This window comes from Hippocampus guttulatus, chromosome 3, assembly GCF_054856545.1.
Source record: "Hippocampus guttulatus isolate MCC_2025c chromosome 3, RoL_Hgut_1.0, whole genome shotgun sequence".
Lineage (NCBI taxonomy): Eukaryota > Metazoa > Chordata > Actinopteri > Syngnathiformes > Syngnathidae > Hippocampus > Hippocampus guttulatus.
In genome coordinates this window covers 26,415,689-26,440,432 of record NC_141263.1, presented here as the reverse complement: position 1 = coordinate 26,440,432, position 24,744 = coordinate 26,415,689, and the positions used below count along the sequence as shown (strand labels likewise).

Genomic DNA, 24,744 nt, shown 5'->3' with positions numbered 1-24,744 from the left:
TGCACCGGATAGCCTGAGCTGATATTGAATCCTTGAAAGACCTCACGACTGCGAGACAGACTCGCTAACCACGAACACAGAAAAAGTGCATTTGTTTGAAGTGGGTTGTCAACGTTATTGTCATTTGACGCATTGATCCAAATTTGCTCCAAAAAAAGAGCTGTGAGTGGCAAACCTTCCCCGGCAGATGGTGCTGTGTTCACGGAGAAAAAAAAAGTGGATTAATGGAAGAGCTTTATCATAAATTACAGCTCAATTCATTTTATCATTATTATTTACATTGTAGCCATTGAAAAATGTTTTGTCTGCATATTTGTAACTGGCATTGCCAATATTTTGTATCGGTGTGTGTTTGTGTGTGCAAATTTTATTCCATATAAAAAAGGATGTTGATTGTTGATGACGTGTTGCCGGGTTTTTGTTGCCCTTTTTACATCTTTGCCGGCATTTTTGTGCAATACGCCTTTGGGTAGGCAAGGGTCATTTTGTATGCAGTACAACTGTATACACAGTATATGATTATACAGAACTTGGTCAATAATTTAGTACTCCCGGTATGGGTGGACGACAATTTCTACATTCACCTGTGCCAATCACGCGGTCGATGCATATGGATGAGGGGTCGATCTCTTTGGCAAATTCCTCCACGGCCTGAGTGGGGTCCTCATACGTGTCTGGATCCACATACGTCTTGATCCCGGAGAATGGAACTGGTAGGAGAAGAAACACACAAACTTGGCACTTATGTAACAATGACATCATGTGAACAAAGGATATGTCAAAAGTACGGTAAATTACTTGAGATTGAAAACGTCAAGACTGGATTTGAAAAACTTGTCAGTGGCAAAAATCACACGTTTTAGAACACGACATTTCACCCGATTTGTCTTACCCATTTGAGTTATTTATTGTGCAGTCAGACAAGTTAATTTTCGACCTTAACTCATTCACTCCCAAAGACGTATTTAAACGTCTTTTCAGACTTGGTCCAGAATTGGCTGGTACTGAATGAGTTCATTTGAGGCTGCGCCAAGAAACATTGTTCATCTCAGCAAACCTGGGTGATGTATTTGTCTTATTAATATTGTGAAATGTTTCTGCGGTCGTGCAAGTAGTGTGGAGAACAATAACAGGGTGAAAAATGCAAAGAGGAATGCAAAAAAAAAAAAAATTACAATAAGGCTGTCAGGTATGCCTCAGCAGAGAACGGAATCTGTCCAGCAGGTAGTAGCGCACGTGCCGCCTTGTATCAAAAAGTCATCTGCAGACTTTAAAACGGTGTCCGTTCAAATTGTAAGGATTTGCGGGCTTCTAACCTACACATTCCAGTTCATAACGTTAACTGTGTTTTCAGGGTGACTGTACTTGGTGATGTAACAGAAGCTTTTTTTTTTTTTAAACGAAACAAAACACATTATGGCTGAAACCCTTACACAAGGGAAAAATAAAATGGAAGCCGAAATGAGGAGTTCTTGTCACAATTTAGTCATCAAACAACAACCATACCAATTTGTTGTTCATTTTCTGCTCAAAAACAGGACTTTGCAGCAATCGGATCTTCCTTTTAATGTTTACCTTTCTGACCATCTTTATTCAGTGCAAGTTTCAGAAAATGGAGAGGAGGTGCACTGCGCAAAACTCAGATTTCAGATTTAAACCTTCACTGGAAGAAACTTTTATCATGGAACACATTACCAAAGCCAAGGGAAAATCAAGTGGGCTGAAAAATGGAAAAAATGGGAAGAAAAAGTAGCCCGGTAAAAGTGAAACAAACAAACTTGTACTTCAGAAACAAAATAATACAAGCTCAGGAGATGATTACCGTGGCCACTACGGAATCGCTTCCTCCTCTTTTCCTGTGACTTCATCCTGGCTTTGATGTACCCCTGACACCTGTGAGGGTGAACACATTTACTGACCGAATGCAACAACGCACGCAAAGTGAGGATAGCGCACGTGTTGCGTCCTCTCGGTTTCTCAACAAGTCACCAAGCTTCTACTTCCCTCGCACTTTGGCATTTGGCTGTTGTTCATTTTCAAGCAAATAATAAAACGCCAAATCCTACAATAGCAGATACTTGGCGAGCAGTTTTGATTTGGGTACTATTTTACCTCAAACTGTATCAACTGTGAAGTGAAACAAGTTCGAATTGCCTTTATTTGCAGGAGGGTCAAGTTGAAGAAGACTGTCAACTCAGATTACACCCCGGGGTAGACAACTAAAGTTGAACAACATTATTGACTGTTCCTTGGCCATTTTTCATTGTTTACTATGAACTGCGGCTAATGGCAAAACTCTGCGAACCAGAGGCTCAATAATAACACGAATCTGCGCTAACCAGGGGGAGTTAATGGAACGGATCGAATGGCTGGTTGCTGCATTACATGCTGAGTAATTAAGCAGAAAATTTGTTCAGTCATTTGTAAAATAAGGGTGCCTGCTTGGTGGTAAAAAGAGAGTCCATTAGGAGACTTCTGGTTGCAGCGCTACACCGCCTGTGTGACTGTGTGTGTGTGTGTGTGTGTGTGTGTGTGTGTGTGTGTGTGTGCGTGTGCGTGTGCGCAGGTAAGAGCCATGAAGTGTCTCACCGTCCAGTAATGAGGAGGAAGAGGGTGAGAATGACCAAGAGTGAGAATCCGCCAACCGATGCGGTGACAACAACCAACACTTGACCCTGATCGGCGACATCAGGATCTGAATAAAAAGAAACGAATAAAAGGTTGCAGCCACTGGACAAAATAAAATGGAGTCAATTAAACGGAGCATTTTTTTAATGTATATGTTCACGTTTTGAGTTTCATAAAATTTACACAGAAAAAAAAATGGTCGGTTGAACTTCTCAATTTTATATCATCCAGCGGTCACACAAAATCAAATAATCTGAATCCAGATACATTTTTGAAGTAGATGAATAATCGACTGAAAAAGTTGATCTGGATCCAGGTGATCTGATTTTTGTGCAACCGCTTGGCGAATTCAGATGGAGTAAATTCAATACACACACACACAAAAAAAACCAAATTTTTTCAGTGTAGTTTCATGATTGGAACAGATGTTAGGAATTTATATGGTGCAGTTCTAAACCACAAAAAAATATATAATAATAATACAACCCCTAAAATATAGCGAAAATACAAGACATCACGGTCCTGTCCGTACTATTTTTGGACAGTTCTCGTACTTGCTCTCGCGTTGCAAATTTACATAACGTTGTGGCGAGTGCGGGAGTGTTTATCACAGATATGGAAATGTATATATAAAGAATATCCCGAAGGAAGTTTCGCATCTTTTGATAGTTCCCTTTTAGATTCAAGAGAGCACTATATATCCCTGGAAACGATTTCAAGTATAGCAGCCCACGTTGAATGGAGTTTCGAGTTTACAATCATGCTAAAGAAATGGATCATGCTCGAAGAAGCACTGATGGGTTTCACTGACCCATACAGTTGAATGGCCATAAATTGTCCGCAGTGACTTTCACCGGTTGTTGAATCCTACCTTCGGCTGAAGTAGAGAACTCAAAGTTGGAACTGTATGCGGTGTAGCCAGCGGTTGTTCGGGCGCGCACGTGGAAGACGTAGACACTCGAGGGTCTGAGCCCTGTGACCACCACGCTCGGATTATTAGTTCGTGTAGACGAGTAGCTCAGCTGCTCTTGTTCCTAAAAAACGCAGGAAACAAACGCAGAGAGAAAAATATACTGTATATCAACAAAATAAACTGTCCAGCAAGTATAGAGTGCAAAATAGACAATCGAATCACCTTTTCATAGTATTTGACTTCATAGTCGATAATGTCTAACGGTGGATGTTCCTCTTCTGTCCAGGAGAGGGCGATGCTGTTCTCAGAGGACCAGTCCTTCTTGATGACACCCACCAGAGCAGGACCTAAGAACCCGAGGGACCACGGAGATGACACAACTGCTCCTGCTACCGGGCGAGCGATACATTCAGCCGTCGGGGTTATATTTAACCGTACTATTCTTTACAAGGTGTACCCATCACTCGACATGCCAGCACTTTCACCACCGATCTCACCCTTTTTAAATGAAATCATTCGGTTGACCGGTTTGACTTGAGTGAAGCTGTCTTAAATGTTTGGCATGATATACCAATTTGATATACGTCAAACATAAGCACAAATGTACTGTAGTCAATATTGACAAAAAGTATAAAGAACACATCTAAAGCAAGAAAACCGACTGGAGTCTGCAAACATGTCGAAAGAAGCCCACATCAGATATTATTCATTGATTGAAGTGGACTCTAAAGGGTTTTAGAGAGGTGTTTTCACCACAGCATTTCTGAAGCCTCTTCAGATATCATAAAAAGAAAGAAAGAAATGAGTTTCATGAATCGAAAATAAATGCACACACAAATACACTGAAGAAAGTGCCGCTGGCACATACACTGGAAAAAAGATTTGACTCAACTTTATTTCATCAAGCGTTTGCACGCAATAAAATCATCTGGTTCCAGATCTTTTTTTTATTTTTTATTTTACATAGGCTCTACAAAAATATCAAAATCCAGATGGTTTTCTTTGGTGCAACCAGTCTACAAAATAAAATTGAGTAAATTAATAAAGAAAAAGTGCCGCTGGCACATACACTGAAAAAAAAAGATGTGTCGAATTTACTAAACTTTATTTCGTCGAATGCTTGCCTAAAATAAAATCATTTGGCTCCAGATCCTGGGTGGTCCTATATGGCTCTTTCAACATTTTGGGTTGCTGACCCCTGACATAGACTATATACATCTGCTTAAAAGAAAAAAAATCAAAATCCAGATAATTTGACTTTGTTCACCCTCTTAACCAAATAAAATTAATTAAATTCAACACACCATTTTTTTTCAGTGGACAAAACATAAATACTCACTTGTCTGCCGAAGACAACATAGTTTGCTAAGTACAGCACACCTGCTGTGACTGTTGTCAACATTTACTTTTTGTGATTTTTTTTTTTTAACTAAGATGCAGGAATAGAAGCAAAGACGTTCTTGATGAGAACCAAATATTTACCATCAATTATTCATAAACCCCTCAGTAAATAGAAGCAAACTAAAAGATCCAAGTGCAGTCTTGCTAAAGGTAGCAAGTGCCATTCAGGAGTTTATTACTTGAATGCAAATTCAGGCTTGGAGTGGCATCCTTAAAGAGTCCTCATCATTTCCAGCCGGAGATGACCTCGAAGATGTAAAAGGCCAAAAGCCACAAATCAGCTCTTGAGAGAGGTGACGCATCGCACTAAGTCGCAAGCAGACGCTACTTCACATCTTGTCATGAAACCAAGATTTTCGAGCAGCAACTCAACCCCTACAGGATGCTTCACAGTTCAGCAGCTACACCGCTGCAGCTATTTTAAGTCAAATCTAGCGGAGGGGGCAGCGGAGGGGGGCAGCGAGAACGGAATGTAGAAGTCGGATGCTGACTGCCGCAAAAGTCATGGCCAAGGTGCAAAATGATGTTCGTGTACGGTTTGTAGCTACAAAGTAACTTTCAAAAATGAGAACTATTCAGTATGTGACAAATCAAGCTTTCTTCCATTTTAAATGACAGAGTTGATAGAAACAACAAACGTATTCCCGCCAAAAGGGGAAGTTTACAGAAAGCAAAGCGGTTGGTTCACTATTCTCTGTTTGCGTTGCAAGGGCCGATGACTCGTACATTTTCTGATGTCTCGTATTCGTGGTAACACACAGCCTTCCTGCTGTGGAAAAAGGTGGTCAGGAGAACACGCAGTATCGAGTCAGAAATAATGGAACACCCTCAACACAAAGGTGCAAAAATGAGATAAAACTATTATTTGGTTACATTGGCAACGTGGTTCATATGTGAAATTAAATTTCAGTTTTTTTGGTCGGTGGATGAGTTGCCTCGTCTCTCCAACATTTTAGGCTAGCCGAATGCACCGCAAACAGGTCAAAACAAATTATGCAATATCAACATCACGTCCCAAATTGTGCGTTCGGAGCATTTTGAGATGAAAATAAATGTGTCCCCGTGTTATGCATCATCAGACGGCATCATTTATTTGCATTTAACTCCTATTCTGACCACTTTAGACGAGGATGAAGACAACACTGAAGTTGACTGAGTCTCATTTTCTTTTTGCTGTGCCTTTTTCAAATATAATCCCATCCTGAGGGAAATAACTGCTCCCACTAAGAGATCTTTTATTTTAATCAGTTGCTAATGAGAACAGATTTCACATTGTCGTTTGGTTGTGACGCTGGGCGGGATGTTTGTGATCATGTTTTCTTTGAAAACTGCAGGCCGCTGTAGGCAAACATGACGCACAATGGAATATCATAGTTGTATGTGGAGGGGTGGCAGGAAATTATTTCCGATATCGTTTTCACGTCCATGTCCCCCCCCCCCGTTTGCTATGCTGCTAAGGCACTGCAAGGTTACGAGGGGGAAAGGGTGACAGGCGGCTTGCAGGCTGACTTAAAAACAACAACAGACAGCCAGTCACAGCCACCGATGGACAATTTAGAGCGCGACAGAAGCGCAGGAATCTCCAAACAGAATATGCATACAAACCTATCAGAATCATTTAGCCCGTCGCCACGACCACCTGCACATATTTGTTTTCCGTATTGTTTGGAACAAAATACGAGTGACCACGACTCAAGTAAATACGGCCACAAGATGCAACATTTGCGAGATAAGACCTCTCATCCTCTAGGCAGGTGCATCAGCCATCACGGTTATGCTGAACTAAGCCAATGCAGTGATTTTCAGTGTGTCTGGCTCAATAAAAATGCATAGCTCACACCGCTTGGTGGAGGAGGAGGAGGTTCCCTGCCAAAATCCAGACTTCCAGAGGGGATCTCTCAATGCAGAGAACTATTATGAATGTATCACCATGCATACATATCGCCCACACTTTAAATTGGAAATGTTTCGCTCTGTGGAGGTTTTGGAATGTTGCTTCGAAAAAAATATTTTCCATGCAACTCGAGAGAGAAGTGAGTTACGGGGCAAGATAACGCACTCTACTTGGGATGGACGTTGTCAAATTTCTTATCACTTCTCTTCATTTCTCAGTGAGTGTGCTCATTTTGAAAATTCACTTCCATGCATGAGGTGGGGGCCTCCTGGAACAGATAGTGATGCAGGGATCTACGTTTTGGATATCTGAAATGTATTGTGGACTACGACATGATTGCAATAAAATGGAAATAAGATGTGGGAAAACGCTGTTCAGATAGATTCGGGTGTTTGTCCGACAAGCTCCTTCATTGATGAGCACCCATTTATCGCCATTTTAGGACTCGTCGGCAGCACGAGTGGGAGTAGCGGAAACCTGAAAGACGAGTTTAGTCAAGCTTAAAAGATGCCAAACGATGTGAGAATAAATGAAATAGTCACCTCCAGCACAGTATATAGATGGAGATAATAGTGACAATATACGGAAAGGACAGGAGGTGGAGAGGGAAGAAGAAGCGGAGAAGGGAAGCTGGGAGAGCTGTGAAGATGGTCCCATGAGGGTTGGATCTCTACAGTATCTGAGCATATAAATAGATGTCGGCCTTATTCCCAAAGGAAGGAAGATGAAAACAGAAGCGAGCCCACCAGAGATAAGCGGGAGCGCCATGAGCAAAAGCAAGAAAATCCCCCTCGTAAGGACAACGCATTATGCTGAGAAGAAGGTAAAAAAAGCAATATGCAGACGACAGAAAAAAATGCATGCATGACCTTGTTAGTTGAAACTTTGGCCACGTTTAATATTACACTGGCTATGAATGGCCTGGTTCCCACCTGGGATAAGCGTGCATCTTGAGGGCTGTGAACTCACGTGGGCAGCTGCAGCGCAGGTGTGAATGCGCGGGATGCACACCGGGCTTCTTATTTTATAGCTCGTGCTGAAACATTATTTCATATTCTTGTCTGTAGCTTTTTTTTTTTTAATCCATGTAATCATGTTTATTCTACTTCTTAAAAGAGTTGATGTGTGTCATTTTTAATTCAACAACTATTCTGGACAGAGAGCAATTCATATGTTTTCATCCACATCATGACTTGTTTAAATACATAAACGGAGCGATGATTCCGCCGCCTGTGCTACTGCGCGCCCCTTGGCAGCGCGGTGAAATTTGAGGGTTGAATAAAGCTTGGATAACGCTTTGCTGAGCAATAACGGAAGTATATTTAGAAGCGGAGTGCAGTTCACTGTTGAATGCGTTCAAGCGATTGTCCTGCACTCTCTCCTTGCACTGATGCATTGAGAAGTGTCCGTGTCTCACCTAAAGCCATCAACCTAATAAGCCAAGGGAAATAAAAAAGAAACCCGTGAAACTTTGCACCGCGTTTGAATCATAGCTGGGCATATATATATGCAAATGGGGACTATTTTTGTCGTTTGTTTGTTGCCTTCACTCGGCGCGTCCGGTTCGTGTGGCTGCTTGCAGAAGCTACACGCGACACGTCTGCATTTTTAGTATGCTGACCGCGTCGGAGAGCCAGATCAGACACATCACCCCTCTGGAATCAAGAACACTTGTCAAACTGTCACTGGTCTGTGTCTTGTGTAATTCTTTTTTTTTTCTGGATTCTTTCCAAACATGTCAAGTTTCACTTGACTCAACTCTAGGAAAGGTTACCAAAGTAACTGTCCCCTTTCATTGGGTTGCCGCAAAACATAGAAAAAAAACAAACAACTAAAAGTTTTCCCTTCCATTGTGATGTTACAAGCGCATTTTTAACTCAGGAATATGTTTGATTGGTGACTGATATGATATATGCGCGTATATGAGGGCTACACAGCGTTGTGTGATACGTGGTGTTCGAGAGTGACACCAGGAAGCGTTTGCACATTAGCCGGCTAATGAACATTAAATTAAACTGTTCCAGCAATCAGTTAATAAAGCCCATCCAGGCAGTGTACCAACAACTTTGTCATTACTTCACAGTTGGCTTGTGTTACCTAGCATGAAGGGAGCTTGCTAACTTATACTTTGGAACGGAGAAACAAACCATCCCAGGTTAGCTTGGCGCTAGCTAGCTGGTACTACAGAACATCATTGGATTTAAAACTTTAAAAAAAAAGGGTCCCCCAAAAACTTTCTGTTGATTGACGTAGCTGCTTTGGAGAACATATGGTGTAGCTAAAGCACTATATAAGAGCACTCTATTTACCATTTATAAAATTGAATATTTCATTTTTGGCACAGATACTACACTACTCAACTACACAGATATGTCGCCGCCACCTTCTCCCTCATAAAGATTTCTTTGGCTATCCTCTTTCAGTCCAGTGTCAAGCTTCCGGGGAACCAACCTTCATCACACTGCAAGAACCGAATTCATAAGACAATATCATCCACTTCTTCCTGCTGTCATATTCAAATATAAATTACACTTTAATTCTCTCATCTCGATCATTTTCATTTCTCTTGGTTGAACTGAAAATCATTTCACAAACTTTCAATAATGGAATGAAACAACTTTCAACTGATTTTCATTTTCACCTAGCGAATAGATATTGATTCCATATAAAATCAAGTGTTTGTGTGTGTGTGTGTGTGTATATATATATATATATATATATATATATATATATATATATATATATATATATATATATATATGGTATGCTAATATAGAAAGCAGGTGGGCTGCTGTCTTACTACTCATGCAAGACTGTAGGTGGTGAGCGCAGAAGGTGTCAATGCCTGAACACACGTGCGTGTGTGTGTGTGTGTGCGTTTGTGTGTGTGTGTGTGCACGTACAGTATGTCAATTGAGAAGAGGCAGTTTGACAAGTTAATCCTTTCTCGGCACCCTAATGGGAACACCCCCCCCGGGCCGCTTCACCTCTCCAGAGATTATTTTGCATCGCAACTTCCTCCTGCCAGTCTGGTGGCCTCAGGATGGTTTGTGACACACATAACATACCTGACATCTGGTTTCCACATGATGACAACCCAATAGCAGAACATTTCAGCTTGGAAAAATACTAACTCATAAACATGCGCCTTCATCTTAAAAGGGCAAACTCAGGACAATTGGAAACGTGGTACGGTATATTTTTTTTCGTGAAAGAATTGGATCATTCCTAAAGCTGATATAAATATGCAGTACAACAATCCAGAGTGTACTCGCCTCATCGTAATGGTTAGCTGGGATTGGCTATGGATGGATGGACAGATGGATGGATGCTTGAAATGTAACATGACTCTTGTCTTTGTGGCTGTTTAAAACAAACTTGGCTAATCCATCCGATTCATCCATCCATCCATTTTGTTCCACTTATCGAGGGTCGGTCCACAGTGGCAGCGGGTTTAGCAGGAAAGAAAACCAGACTTTCCTATCCCCGGCCACTTCGTTCAGCTTTTCCAGAGGATCTTGAGGCGTTCCCATGCCAACATGAAGACATTCTGTACTCTCTCCGGTGACATGACTGGAACACCTCACCATGCAGGGAGGCATCTGGGCAACATCCTGATCACATCCCCGAGCCACCTCATCTGACTTCTCTGGATGGCGAAGAAGCAGCGGCTCAACCCTCGAGCTCCTCCCGGTTGACCAAATTCTCAGCCAAAGGGAGAGTCGGGAGACCCTCATTTTGGCAATCTTTTTTTTTTTCCAGTGCTGCCTAATTACTACAAAAGGAGAAGTTGGAAAAAGACTCTTTTTGACTTTGAGACAAAAAAGGCATTTTAATTGCAACAGCAATGTTATCCCTGCCCTGACTTTCTTGCACAATCAAAAGGGGAAAGGTATGAGCACACGTGCTGTATATGCACCCTTCATAATTTATTCATCAACTCTCCAGCTTTTCCGCAGTTTATGCTGATCTATCAATTATTCAATCTATATTTGTCCCCACAGAAAAGAGAGTTCAAATTTCCAGTGAACTTTGGGTTCCTAATTCAAGGCCAAGACAAAGCACCAGTGAGGATTGCACACTGCAGATGACCTCAGATCAGCGGGGATCTGCAAATGAAGACAAAGTCCACCGTCAAAATGGCCGAGCCAAGCGCCAAAATGGGCTTCACCTTTTGACATGAACGGCACAAAACAGAAACCGCAACCTCCGCTAACGAAAACATGAAAGCTCAAGAGACCAACTACGACTCCACAACAAATACGTAAATGTCTGCCAGCACTAATGGCGACATATGTCACGCCAAAGATTTGAACATAAATATTCATAATTGTGATTTCTCGGCTACCTAAAATGGCGACCCAGTTTTGCGGCCACATTTGTATTACACCCAATGAGGAATATTTTAATTGATCTTGAACGCGCATTGAGCATTTTGGCAATGATATAGAAGGATTATTTACAAAAGAAAGGATTCTGATACATTCGTGTGAGAATGACAAGTTTGAAAACTGATTTTTTCCAAACATACATTGTGTTATACCCTGTTGAATTGAAAAGTGTATCACTTTTTTTTAATCCCACCATCCTAATTTTTACTTTCCAATAAAATCTCTTAATTTTTTGTTAAACTAAGTGTAACTTTTCACTTAGATTTGTACCTGCTTGTATTATTTGAGTGGTATATGTGGGCGTCTTATGAAACCGTGACTGTGGATGGTATGATAAACAATGATTTCTCAGCCAATGTTGTTTGCTTGCTCGGGTGTGGGAGAAATGATTTTGATTGATGCTGACTGTAACAATTCCATTACCTCAAGACAGATGCTTTAGATTCAGATAAATTGTATATTTATTCTATAAATATGATATTAATCTTTAATAAAAAAATGTGGCCAAGCATTTAATAATATTGGATCCATGTGAAAATGGCAGAAATATCACAAATAAACATTTTCCCCGAGGTGTGGGAGTGGCCGGGGGAGTGGCCAGAGAGTGACAATGGGTGGCCACTATGTAGTCCCGCCCCCAAACAAATGCTCCACCAATTGTCCATGCAAAGCATATCATACAGTTCTCAAGTAATGGATCTCAAACAAGGCAATGGAAATTATACAACCACGAGCTTGAACTGTACTGAAGACAGTCCCAAGGTTTCGTCGCTGAGTCAAAAGAGACACTCACCAGCTTGGTGGGTATTGACAGTGACGTTGATCAGCGCACGTGCGGCTATGCCAAGCCCGGACACACCATTCACAGCCTCCACAATGAAAGTGTAGTTGGCCGGTGTGGCATAATCGAGTATGGCCACCGAAATCCCAGTCAGACCCAGTGGCCGCGGGATGAATCTCAGGTCTGGCTCGCATGGATCGCACTGCATCCCGCCGCCGCTGTCACCGTCGCCGTCACAGCGCTGGCATAGGACATTGTAAGTGATGTCGCTGCGGCCTCCTGTGTCACTCGGAGGCATCCACTGCAGGAAAAGGGCCGTGTCATTGATTAACGACACCAGGTTCCTGGGTGCCGATGGAGGCCCTGCCAAGAGAAAGACAAGATGTAATATCACAACGTGTCGCGAGAGCTGTGCATGTTGTCGCGACAACTTCCTGAACCAATTTTCCCGTTCGGTGCCATTGAGAGCTGTTAGCAAAAGGCACCCTACAGACAGAAAACATTCCTATTGGCACGATCACTGAAGTCTGATGACGGTTAACCATTACACTGTCAGTCAATGCACTTACAACTTAAGAGGCAAAAACTGGAGCGAGATCGCCCTTCAAGAGTGACTATCATGAGGAAACAAGCTGCAATACAGGTTTTTTTTTTCTTTCGGAAACTACTTTGAACATTTTCTTTCAAGTGGGAAGGTGTTTACAGGAACAGTTTAAAAGTGATGCGCAGAGGAGGTTCTTGTACCCAACTACTCACGCGCACAAAATAAAACAAAGCAAGGCCTTTGAGCAACAAGCGGTCTAATTTTACACCGAGCAAGACACGTGTGAACCTTCTTACTTGGTGATGAAGTATCTGATTTGGCAACGTGAATACAACTAAAGCGGTGAGCGCATATTTTAGTGCCATGTGTGGGTGAGTTGGTGGGTGGTGGTCAGAAGCTTCAGGATTTTATTCCAGCACCGTGGGTGCCAATTACAAAAACACATTAAAACCTGCGAGGGCTATGATGAAGCCGCATTGGTTGCATTGCTCACAATCGGAGCCATGTCAAACGGACGTGAAAAACACAAACGTGAAGCAAATGGAGGGAGGCGTTATTGCAATGGAAAGGGCGGTTATGAAAAGAAGAAGACAACTGTTTTGCAACTATTTCAGCTGTACCTACTTGTACAAGCCATGGTTGAGGGGTCCTTGTTGGCCCTGTAGAAGCCTTTTTCACAGTGGCACATGGTGGCGGCTTGGTCGTGGCTGGAGCTATGGAGAGGACACTGGGAGCATTTCACGTTCCCAGCAATGGGCTTGAAGAAACTGGGTTTACAAGCTGGAAAAAGGGAGACGCAGAAAGGAAAATCCATCAAAACAGAAAATGTCCTTAAAAAAAAAACTCTTGAATTTGGTCTTTTTTTTTTTTTTTTTTTTTACATTTTATTTAGTTGCCCATTAAACAAGTTACGCAGCACAAACTGCACTGTATAGACATCACTCTCACCGTCAGATTTCAAAAAGTTACTTGAAGGGACCTACTGTACACAAAGCCCTTCTGATTGATGACAATTTACAGGCAAGAGCAAATGCAAGGCAACTTTATTTATATAACACATTTCATCTCAATGTGCTTCACACAGCCAAAGCACAAGCAGCTGAATCCATTGTCAAAACAAGGGCAACAAAGATAGCTAATTCAAATGACAACAAAAATATGAAAAGAACTTAATCAAAACTATTTGTGGGTGGGCATCATTTTTAACATGGATTTAAAAGCATTTAATCTTAGGGCTGACTTCACTTCTGTTGACAAATTACAGTATTCCATTTGTGTGCAGCGTAACAGTGAAATGCCACATCACCGTGTTTGCTTTGAAACCTGGGCTCCACTAATCGACCAGAGTCTACAGACCTCGGAGCTTTGCTGGATTTAGATTCAAGAAGCATTCCTTTCAAATAAAGAGTAAAGAGTTACAGTATAGTAGAGTACATCCAGTAAGAACCACGTGTGTTTGGACAATGATGGTCTTTATGATTTTATATTGCGTCACAGTGCATATGGAATAAAACTATTCAAATGTGAATAAATTGCTGACATTCAGCATTGTTAAATTGGAATTCTGCGAATGACTGCTTAAAATCACTCCCCGAAGACACTCTGGCCAACCTCCTTTGCAACATTCATTTTTTGTGAGTCTTGTTCCAGACAAATTTGCCTTCTGGTTGGAAAAAGAATCTTATCCAGTGACTTGGCCATTGAAGTCCATTGCATTCATTTGCCTTCAAAACACATCGATTTTCTTTTCACACAAGACAAGTCGGGGATGGTAGCCGCATCCTTTTCTTATTGGAGGAAAATACATCAACAGACGTCAAGAATACTCCGGAGGGATGTCGGCATTCCACTGTCAAAGTGTACAAGCCAGACACACTTTGATGAATACCAATAAAGAGGGTTTAGAATTTGGTGCAAACAACACGTAAGGTTCAAGCACGGGAAAGCCAGATTGAATGATATTTATTCAACATAAATTTTGCCAGATTATTATCTGGCAAAATAATATTATTATTATATTCCAATATAAGAATGGTTGAACCACCCATCCCATTTTCCGATCTGCTTTACCCTCAAAAGGGTCACGATGGGGGTGGAGCCAATCCCAGCTGTCTTCGAGCAGTGGGCAGATTCCACCCTGAACCGGGTGTCAGCCAATCGCAGGGCACACACAGACAAACAACCATTCATGCTCATAATCACACCTCGGGATAATTGAGATAATTGCCTTCCAAGGTTCCATTAACCTGCCATGCATGTTTTTGGAATGTGAGAGGAAACCAGACTACCCGGATAAAACCCACGCAGGCACGGGCAAAACATGCACACTCCACACAGGGAGACCGGAGCCGGTATCAAACCCTGAACCTCTGTATTGTTGAACCTATTTAATTAAAGCCCAAAGGCTATACTGGATTCATATCTTGTGTTATAAGAGAAAAATGTATTCTGGTATATAAAGCCCAAAAAAAAATGACATTAAAAATAATAATCTAATAATAAAAAATAATAATAATGAAAAAAAAAGAAAAGAATCTAGACTGTACTTTAAAGGAAAAAAAATCCAGTTCAAATTCAGTCTGCTGCATTTGTTTGTGTGGGAGAATCGAAGTCTTCAGTGACATCTGCAGTGCTTGCGCATGACACTGAAGCGGGGATTCATGACTATTTGAGAAGTGCCGAGTGAGAGTTTGGACATTCGCATGAGGTTTGCGCAGGAAAAACACATCCAGTTAAAAAGGTAATGTGGTTCCTCACTTTTTTTGTGAATTCCCTTGAGGACCTTCCTCTTTTATGGCCCGGCGTAGTGAGGAGTAGACTGACAATGTTTTGGCTGCAGGAAGCCCAAAGTTTTTGTTGACAACTTCTGTTAGAAGGCGTTATAATGGAGTCTATAAAAGGCCCGTGCGCCGCAGTCAGGCTAGACCTTGAATAGCTGATGTAAAATTCATAGCGGTCCATCTGAATATTGCAGGGATATTTTACTCGGAGCCACAAATATCCATCCCGCCGTGATGCTGATGTTTTCGACACACGCGGTAGAACAAACCCGGTCACAAATACCGGAACGGCTGCCAAGATTCTCTCTGAAAAGTGTGATTGACAGACGGACAAATGGGTTCAAGCCGTAGTTATCATCTTATTTAGGGTAGCGGCTTATTTCATCCCTGAAAAGTGAAACGGGTGCATAAATAATAGTTTAGACTCTCGCATTTCCCAATATTTCGGAAAATAATTCATGTCTTCATGGGCGTTAAAAAGCTATTAGCATAATAATAACCTGACGTTAAAAACTCTTTTACTCCAAATATATATCCAAATATTTATTTAAGGCTCATTCTGCAAAACCACACGTTCCAACTACACCTTTGTCCAATTTCTCCAATCTCATTTTTTTTTCTTCATTGTCTCAACCAGCCCTCCTTTCCTATCATGTGCTTTTTCTCTGCCACATTTTTTTTTTAATACGTTCCTGACGTGTCTCTCTCCTTTCCCGTTTCCATCAGAAGTTGACAAAAAAAACATTGTGGAGTGATTCCTTTTCCCAACCACTAATATTGCAAATAATCGCACATAAACTGTAGGTTATATGGTAAATCTAAAAAAAAAAAAGAACCCCCCCCCAAAAAATCTTCTTCTTCTCGAGTCATGAGTGAATAATAATTTGAATGATCACTTTCAGCCCACCACACTCCATATTAACATCTCTTGGTATTATTCTGCTTCACTGACAATGACTCTAAAATCCAGTGCATATGACACATTTCCCCACACCAATCAAACCCCCCCCCCTTTGCCTCCCCAAAAAGATTCTAAATTGGTGGGGAGTTTTATACGTGGGTGTTAATATGACACAAAATATTTTCTTACACTTGCACAAATGCGACCAGATGCTAATGATGGATACCAGAAAATCAGGGTACCGTATTATACATTGGTACAGAGAATAAACAACGCTTTAGGATGGTGGTGGTGGTGGGTGGGGGGTGGGGGGCATTATACGCAGGTGTTAATATGACTTCCAACTGACCTAATAAACGTCCATCAATGAATTTTCCACACCACTTGTTCTTTTTAGGGTCACGGGGAGCTGGAGTACATTCTAGCGGACTTTGGGCGAAAAGAGCGGCCGGTCGCCAGTCAATCAAAGGCCACATCTGGAGACCGACAACCACTCGCACTCCCATTCACACGGTTACTAAACTCCCACTGCCTGTCGGGCCAATGAACAACTACACCACCGATGATGTGTGCTAGATGCAGATGCAGAGGCGGTAAGTCAAGTCAAGTCAAGTCAACTGTATTTATAGAGCACTTTCAAATAGCCATCGCTGCATACAAAGTGCTGTACATGGAGCAATTTAACATGCACAATAAACAGTAAAACAAATCGGTAATAGAGACGGTAGAAAGCACTAAACAGTAAAACCAAGAACAAATCTAAGTCATGCTGAGTCGAATGCCAAAGAATACAAGTGAGTTTTGAGGAGGGTTTTGAAGATGGGCAGCGAGGAGGCTTGCCCAATGTTCAGTGGGAGGTCATTCCAGAGAGAGGGACCAGCAACAGAAAAGGCTCCATCCCCTCTGAGCCCTCTAAGTGTGTTCCAATTGCATCGAATGCGAAAAAAAATCTACATTTGACCTTTTCTGAAGCCATAACAAAATAAAATATTGCTTGTTACTGCGACTTAATGTGACATGGTAAGTTTTGAATATATTTGCTCACTTTGGGGACTCCCAAGGTACCGCAGCAGCATTTATAAGGCCCGTCATACAGAGTCTAACTTGTTACCAGGAGGTCGCTGTCGATCTAACTTTCTTGACACAAAAAGCACTCTCGGTACATTTTCATTTGGAGATTTCACAATTCTCTGCACAAGACAAATTCCAAAAGCCAGATGACACACATAGGAAAAGTGACAATCTAAAGGCCCAAGGACAGATCAGAGTCTGCAGAAGTAAATATATCGACTGTAAATGATGAGAAATATCTGTATCGCACCTGAGAGCCGTAGTCAAAATCATGCCCGTCTTTATTTCTGATGAGAAAAGTTACTTGGTAATTTGATCCGGTCACTGACCATTCAACCATATTCGCTTGCATGTTAGATCGCGCCTACGTTTGAGCTTGTGCCAAAGGCGAGAAACAGATTTATTTGAGTTTGCAGCCGTTTGTTGCACTCGGCTCGAAGCCACGAAGATCACCTTCAGAAAGCAATTTCAATCCAATTTGTTCACTATCACTTCTTTGGCATTTTATAAGCCAGGGCATTCTTATTCATGAAAGGCGCAATTTCCACAAAAATATGGCCTCACAATGCAAACCAACAGTGGCCTCATAAAAAAAATAATAATAATAATAAATAAAATAAAATGCAAATTTGCTCTAGAGGCTAAAAAACCTTTTCACCGGAGGTGCGACCACCTACATATAACTTAACAATTGCATATGAATAGAAAGAGTTCGACTAAAGTGAACATTAACGTGCACGTCTTTCAAACTATGAACGAGTATACAACCGGAAAGGAACTAATCGCAAAATGACTACATTGGTATTCCTTTCTAGGAACATTAACTGAAAAAAATAGGTAGTGACAAATGGATCAGTGATTTGTTATTATATATATATATATATATATAGATAGATAGATAGAGTGAGAGAGAGAGAGAGAGAGAAATATAAACACACTCACACACACTCACACACACACACACACACGCACACTTCTGTCTTGAGACTTTCAGCGACAGGGACGCGACACGGCTTAAACGAGATCACCTGCAGGCCCTCGTCATGCGCATTTGCACAAATGTCATGACACGCTTGATAAGTGTTGTATGGATGTCGGGAGCTGGACGTTTTCTCTTGGCTTTTGCTTGTCAGAAACAGATGGAGCCAGAAAGCGTGTTGACGCTGGTCTCCCGCCTTTGATATGCAGATGGTGAGTTCAGAGGGAATGAGCCATGCTCCGTTCTGGGAGGACGGCGTTCCGGGCCGCGGTAAACACAGACCTTAATGGACAATGACTCAGATAAAACTTAAGAGGAGCGTATCGATTTCCTCATGGCTCATCCGAGCCAATCGATCCGGGGCCTTGCGGCACAATAGGGCGAAGAGAGCGCAGCGCAAACTATGCGGGGTCAACTGACCTCTGGTGCTGAGGGTCACAGACAAAGAAGAGAAAGAAAGGCCGTGCGGGTTTGATTGCGAAACCTGGCGAAACATGATTCAACCTTCAACTCAATGTGTTTCTCGGAGGCATTTTTGTTGTGGAAAAGATTGTGCCTTTGGATGTGCTGTATTTGGGTCAAGGTGGCCCCAATCAAAGAGGTGCCCTTGGCGAGATTTTAAGCGGCGATTTACTTCTACATTAACAAAGGAAGTCCACTTTTTTTAAAATATTGACCTTCATTTATCAAATAACACAGAACTATTTCAAATACAACACTTTCTGAATTTCTTTGGTTACAAACAAATAATGTGAGTGACTTGCTATTGTGACAGCTGCACGTTTCCAAAAAAAAAACAAATCTACTTGGGTGAACTCAAAATTTCAAGGCACCGAACTTCGATAAAATGTTAAGTTGGGCAGTTCAAATAAATGTTTTGCGTTTTGCTCGAGCGGAAATTGGTTTTCCTGTGTTTCACATCGATGAAATCACAGAACAGTGTTCTAAACGCAACTTAAAAAAAAAATGTCAATAATTGATATTTTAAATTTGTTCCAACTTAAACGACCGTTTCAGCTCCCAAAATACAAGTTGTGTTTTGTGCAATATATTTGGAGAAACCAAACGCAGCAACAAACTGACCTTTCTCTTGTCTCTTGATGTTTTTTTTTTGTTTTTTTACTAAAAAGTACAACATTTCAAATATTGTTGCTCAATCGTGGAATAGTTTAATATTCATCAGCCATTTAAAGTGCCACCAGAGCCATCATAAATTTCGAACGATACAGCAACCAGAGTGAATGAAGAGCGAACTCAACACAGACGACGCACAGTGTGCATCCTGACGCTGATTTCATATGAATTCACGCTGCTCCTCTTTGTTGAATTGTTTTTATTCATTTCAATTTGCTTTTTGTTCCAATTTTTGGCACCATCGAGAGTCCAAGGCGCCCTTAAGCGTCCGCCTATTTGCCTCATGGGCACTGATTTCAGTCTAGCAAAACTTGAGGCAGATATGAAGCCCCCCCCCCCCTCCCCACAACAATGCCGGATTTGTAATAATTATCGTCGAAAATGATCATTAGCTCTTCAGTCAGACCATAAGAAGAGGTTCATCTTCCGTCGGAAATAAAATGTGAGCTGGAAGGCGCAAAACAGGACATCGAAAAGACCACAGCCAAAGAATATTTGGATGTGAAAACGAGGAATCGTTTAGCACACTCACAGTTTTTTTTTTTTTTATCTCTTCTTTGCATCGATATTGGCATTCCAGTCATGTTCCAAAAGACGTGTCTATTAGCTTCCCCTGTAGTGATGAAAGGATATGGAACAAATAGCATTAGCACTATGATGTTGCCTTATCTAGGTCATGATATAACCAGCCGATCTTTGAGTAATCCTCCGGTGGCTGACGCTGAATGAGAGGAATGGAATAATCAGGCACTCGACAGAGATGTCAAAACAGTCTGGCAGCATGCTATGGGCTTGGAAAGCGGGGCGTGATCAGGCCCGATTCCCTTTGTTTCGGCTGACGGGAGGGAGAGACGGACACGTTGGAGAGAAGCTGTGCTCGTATTTGGAAGCGGCGCTGGGGTTTTCCCTATTCTCGCTCTCTCTCTCTCTCTCTCCCTCTCCCCCCTCTCCGGCTCTCACTCGTTCCCCATGCTGCCTCTCAGACAGCTTTGATCACAGCTCCCTTTGAAGCAGTGTTCCAAAATGAAAACGAGGAGAAAGCAGAAGTCATCGCAAGTTCACGCCTAAACTTCCTGCAACTACTTGCAAAGTGCGCTGCTTTTTTCTTCCTCCCCCCCAATGCAAAGGTTCACCAATGACGATTTTATTTTTAATTTCAACTAAATCGCTGATGAAAAGGCAAAGCGGTAGGATTGCCATCGATTACATTTTCTAATTGAAATTTGACTGATGTCACTGATATAACGATTGCGCTGTGAGAATTAGAAGAGATGGTTGTAGAAGCAATAATCACATTTACCTCACGCGCACAATGATAGGAGCACTTAGGCTGGCAAATATAATTAGTAGATGTACTGTATGTTCTTTTAACAAAAGGCTTAAACTATTTAATCATGTTTGATTTTCAGAGTTAACTTGTGATTGATGGCTGACTGCTCACACATTTTGTGTCTGTTCGCAATGTGTGAAACAATACTCCGATTAAGATGTGAGATAAAGCTTGGCCCCGTGCTTCTCAATTATTTTCAGTAACGCCCCAAGTCTCTGCTGCGACTACCTGTATAAATAGTAGGGGGTGGGGGGGGGGGGGGGCAAAAAAAAATACAAAATTTGAATCGGAAAATCATTTTTAAATTTAGAATTGTCCAGCTTTGAAATCTCTTGAGGTACGTATGGAATCGTGTTTTGTTGGGGAAATTAATTTTTGAAGGAAATGCCACATTTACAGCACTGACATGTTCATTTAAATGTATGTAAAATAACAATTAAAGGGTTCATTGCCTCACACCTTCTCAAACTGAGCCGTACCATTTCGAATTGAATCGTAATCCCACTGAGCGGATCCGAATCAAATCATTCCACTTTCAAATCGAGCCGTTTTTGAATCGTTTTGCACCCCACGTATCGAAAACTGCGAGATATGCACCCCTGTTAAACAGTTTCATGAGTCTATACAATTGTTAAGTGCACAACTGCACACTTGGACAATGAAAGCACCACTGCCACCTACTGTAGTGGATGTGCAATTAACCTTTATTCTACTATGGCCTCAAAAAAAGGTATTCATCCAGAGGCTGACCAGCACTGCACCCTGGCCCCCAGGCGTGCCCACCCCGCTATTTGAGAACTCGTTTGAATTTGTTGCACTTATCATAGCAACATCTAAAGCCCCACAAGAAACATCGGAGTAATAATAAATACATAGTTAGTCTAATAGCACAAGTCATTTTTAACTTACTATCACAATATCAACAACAACAAAAAACAGCAATGTGCTTGCTAAAAAGTGTTTTATCTTCATGTCTGTTTGGACTGTCAGTCATTCCGGTCATGGCAATGCGCCAAGGTTGAATTGAGGTAAAGGGACTCTTCCTGTTTGATTAATTTCGTTCTGGTTCTCCGAAAACAATGAACAAATGACTCGGACAATTATGTCACTGGGCTAATGACACCTACTGTAACTTTGTAAGGACCGGTTGATTTGATGCTCCGAGAATGACTGTCCTGTTCATCGAATTGTCTGTCAAGATTCGCCTGACGGTGGCGCCGCTCCAGTACGAAAGAGAATGTCAAATGACTGTCGGCAGGGGGCACGCAAAAAGGGAGGATAAATGTAGGGCAGCGTCTCTCGTCTCATCAGTAATCACATGTGAAGGGCCTCCGTGGTGTTTAACCACACTTTAAAGTTCCACAAATATACCGAGAGCAAATGTGAAAGAGACAAAGATGAAACGCACAAACGCAGTAGCCAATAAAGGCGATATTAGAGCGCGTTCTACATACGAGCCGCGCTAATGACCGTCGGCTCTTTGTAATAACTGCGCTTACTGCGTTACCACTGGGTTTGCATCTGAATTTCGACCGTGGTCTGCGGAGACTCTTCTTTCAGTCCATAAAATAAATGACAGTACGAGCACTTCAACTGTAACCATGCCGGGCATCTTAATTTACCGCACGCCTTCATTACTGCAGTACGTATGAGCCTTAGGAATGAAAAAGAGGGTTGGGGGACTTCTGGAAAGGACAAGACGCAAGCTAAATTAGCAGCGGAACTAACAAATGAAGGCAATTAGCCGGCTAGCCCCTCACTCTGTCTGCACTAATTGAGAAACCAGGCCAGCAACTATCCAGAGCAACCCAACAGCTGTGGTAAACTTTTCGTCTGACTCTCGGGGCACATTAAGTAATGCTGATACAACTAATTAGAGTTCCATATCCCAAAAAGCCTTTTACAGAAACCTTGCGGTATTTATCAGCCTTCTCCGGTCTCATAATAATCGCTCACGGATGCACGCTCTCCAACAGCCTGGCATTCATTGCGGTAAAAAAAGGACAAAATGTGTGACAAAGTGTCGCTTCCCCCCTCGAAAGAACACGACCGAGTCCAGAGACGTCCATACGGAGCCGGTGGCGATTTGTCAGAAAATGCGCGACTGGTGACGTACTGCCCCACTTTGCTTTCGAAAGATAAAATAATGGTCGCGAGCAACAATGCAAATGAAGAGGGCGAGCGAGGCAATGAACAGAGAATCAAATTAAAAGGACAAGGCAACCCGATGAAGTCAAAGGAAATCAGGAGGAACAAAAAAAGAAGAGGGAATGATGGGAGGTAACGTCGAGAGGCGGAGAGGATCCTTTGGGAAAGGCGCTTTATTTATGTCGATCCCCAGCAAACCAGAAGACCGGCGAGGTCGATTAATGTGATGCAAGGTTATTGCTCTTACACTTCTTTTGGTGAAGTTTTCCCCGCCAACAAAGTGGGAAATGCGCCCGACGGTCTGTTTGTTGCCGGTGCTACTCTATGGATTGTCAACAGGTTCAGAAGTACTGGAATTCGTGACCGTTGAAAGAATTCGAATTTAGCTCGACAGATGGATTCTGGCTCACGTGAGCAAAATTCGGATTGCTCGGCATCCTATTTTTTCAATTCGCTTTGCTTTGTTCACGAACTCGCTTCATGCTTTCAACGGATTTCCATCAGGCCTGATTCACCCAAAATATAAACAATGCATTCATGAATTGTTTTTTGAAGTCAGTACCTCGACCGTGGTCTCCCAACGAGTTCTTTCAGCAGGATACACACACATACCCACCAGTGAATTTGAAAACGTTGAATATCACATTGTTCTCGCAAAGTCACTGAAGTCGGACTCCGGATCAACAAAAAGGAGTTCTTACTCTGGCAGTGGCCATCCTTTTCCTCGTGGCCGATGCTGCACACGCAGTGGCCCAGCGGCACCAACCAGTCTCCGTCGGCACCACAGTACAATTTGGGCGTGTCTTTCTCTTCCGCGTTTTCCACACAGGCGCCCTTAACCTCCACCAGAGAGGAAGAGTCCCGATGTGGAACGGTGTCAGGAAACACCGCCAGATTCCGCAGAGTGGACGGACAGCGTTTGTAGAAGACCTGACGTAAACAGTCAAAAGAGCTGCATCAGTCGGTCACGTGGGACAAAAAAAGTGAAGAAATAAATAAGAGGGAAAATTCCGAGCTCTCGGCTGACCTTGACGGAGACGAGCGCAATACAAGCGCCGACGTCCTGGAAGGCCAAGTAGAAACCCCTCTGCGCCAACGGCCCCACCTCCCTGATTTCCGTGTTGAGACGGAGAACGCGATCGCCAAGATCCGTCTGAGTGAAACTCTCGTCTGCCGCGATGGTGTCAACCTGGAAGTGAGAATAAATGCTTTAAAACAATTGGGGTTTTTTGTTTTTTGTGTTTGGCGCATTTTTGGGGATCCTAACCTTGGCATAGTCAGTGGGCCGGAAACGTGTCCCTGAGGGCAATGGTTCATTTGTCTGTAGGTAGAAGAGGTTGAAGGTTTCCTTACAGGTGCCAGACACCCAAGGAATGGAGTTGCAGTCCCTCAGAGTGAAACGAAGCTCCACGTATACCTACGAGGTCACGTAAATACGCACACAGAAATCACCGTGAGATTCTTTATCACTTGGAAACTAATATTTTTGAGTGAAAGGGTTTAAAAAAAAAACTACAGTGGTACCTATACTTATGAATGTCTCTTCATACGAAATGTTCAAGTTACGAAATGTCTCAGCAGGAAAATATTGCCTCTTGTTACTAAAGAAATCGAAAGGTAAAAATACAATATGGGCTGCTACTCGCAGCTCCGAGTTTCCTGAACGCAACATACTTATAGCTGCTCTGCCATTGGCTATTACCTAGCACCTTCCTGGCATCCCATTGGCCGAGAGGGACCTCTACCGTATGTGTCTATGCGTGCCATTCGCCCCACGGGCCATGGAGGTGGTCCGATAGTTTTACGTATATGCGAATCACCCAGAAAAAGCGTTCATTCGTTGAAGAGC

At 42.3% G+C, this 24,744-nt stretch overlaps 1 protein-coding gene across 3 annotated transcripts in view; it reads right to left on the bottom strand.

Annotated features, from left to right (window-relative positions):
- Positions 1 to 24,744, bottom strand: part of LOC147208012 (ephrin type-A receptor 6-like) — a 42,722-nt gene that overhangs the window by 3,677 nt on the left and 14,301 nt on the right. For all 3 annotated transcript variants that reach the window (XM_086107751.1, XM_086107752.1, XM_086107753.1), the window contains exons 4-13: positions 24,163 to 24,312; positions 23,923 to 24,084; positions 23,597 to 23,825; positions 13,177 to 13,332; positions 12,021 to 12,371; positions 3,764 to 3,888; positions 3,500 to 3,662; positions 2,590 to 2,695; positions 1,823 to 1,893; positions 585 to 710 (exon numbers count right to left, since the gene is read on the bottom strand). In XM_086107751.1, coding sequence (XP_085963877.1) covers positions 585 to 710; positions 1,823 to 1,893; positions 2,590 to 2,695; positions 3,500 to 3,662; positions 3,764 to 3,888; positions 12,021 to 12,371; positions 13,177 to 13,332; positions 23,597 to 23,825; positions 23,923 to 24,084; positions 24,163 to 24,312 — 1,639 coding nt within the window. The remainder of the gene's footprint in view (positions 1 to 584; positions 711 to 1,822; positions 1,894 to 2,589; positions 2,696 to 3,499; positions 3,663 to 3,763; positions 3,889 to 12,020; positions 12,372 to 13,176; positions 13,333 to 23,596; positions 23,826 to 23,922; positions 24,085 to 24,162; positions 24,313 to 24,744) is intronic.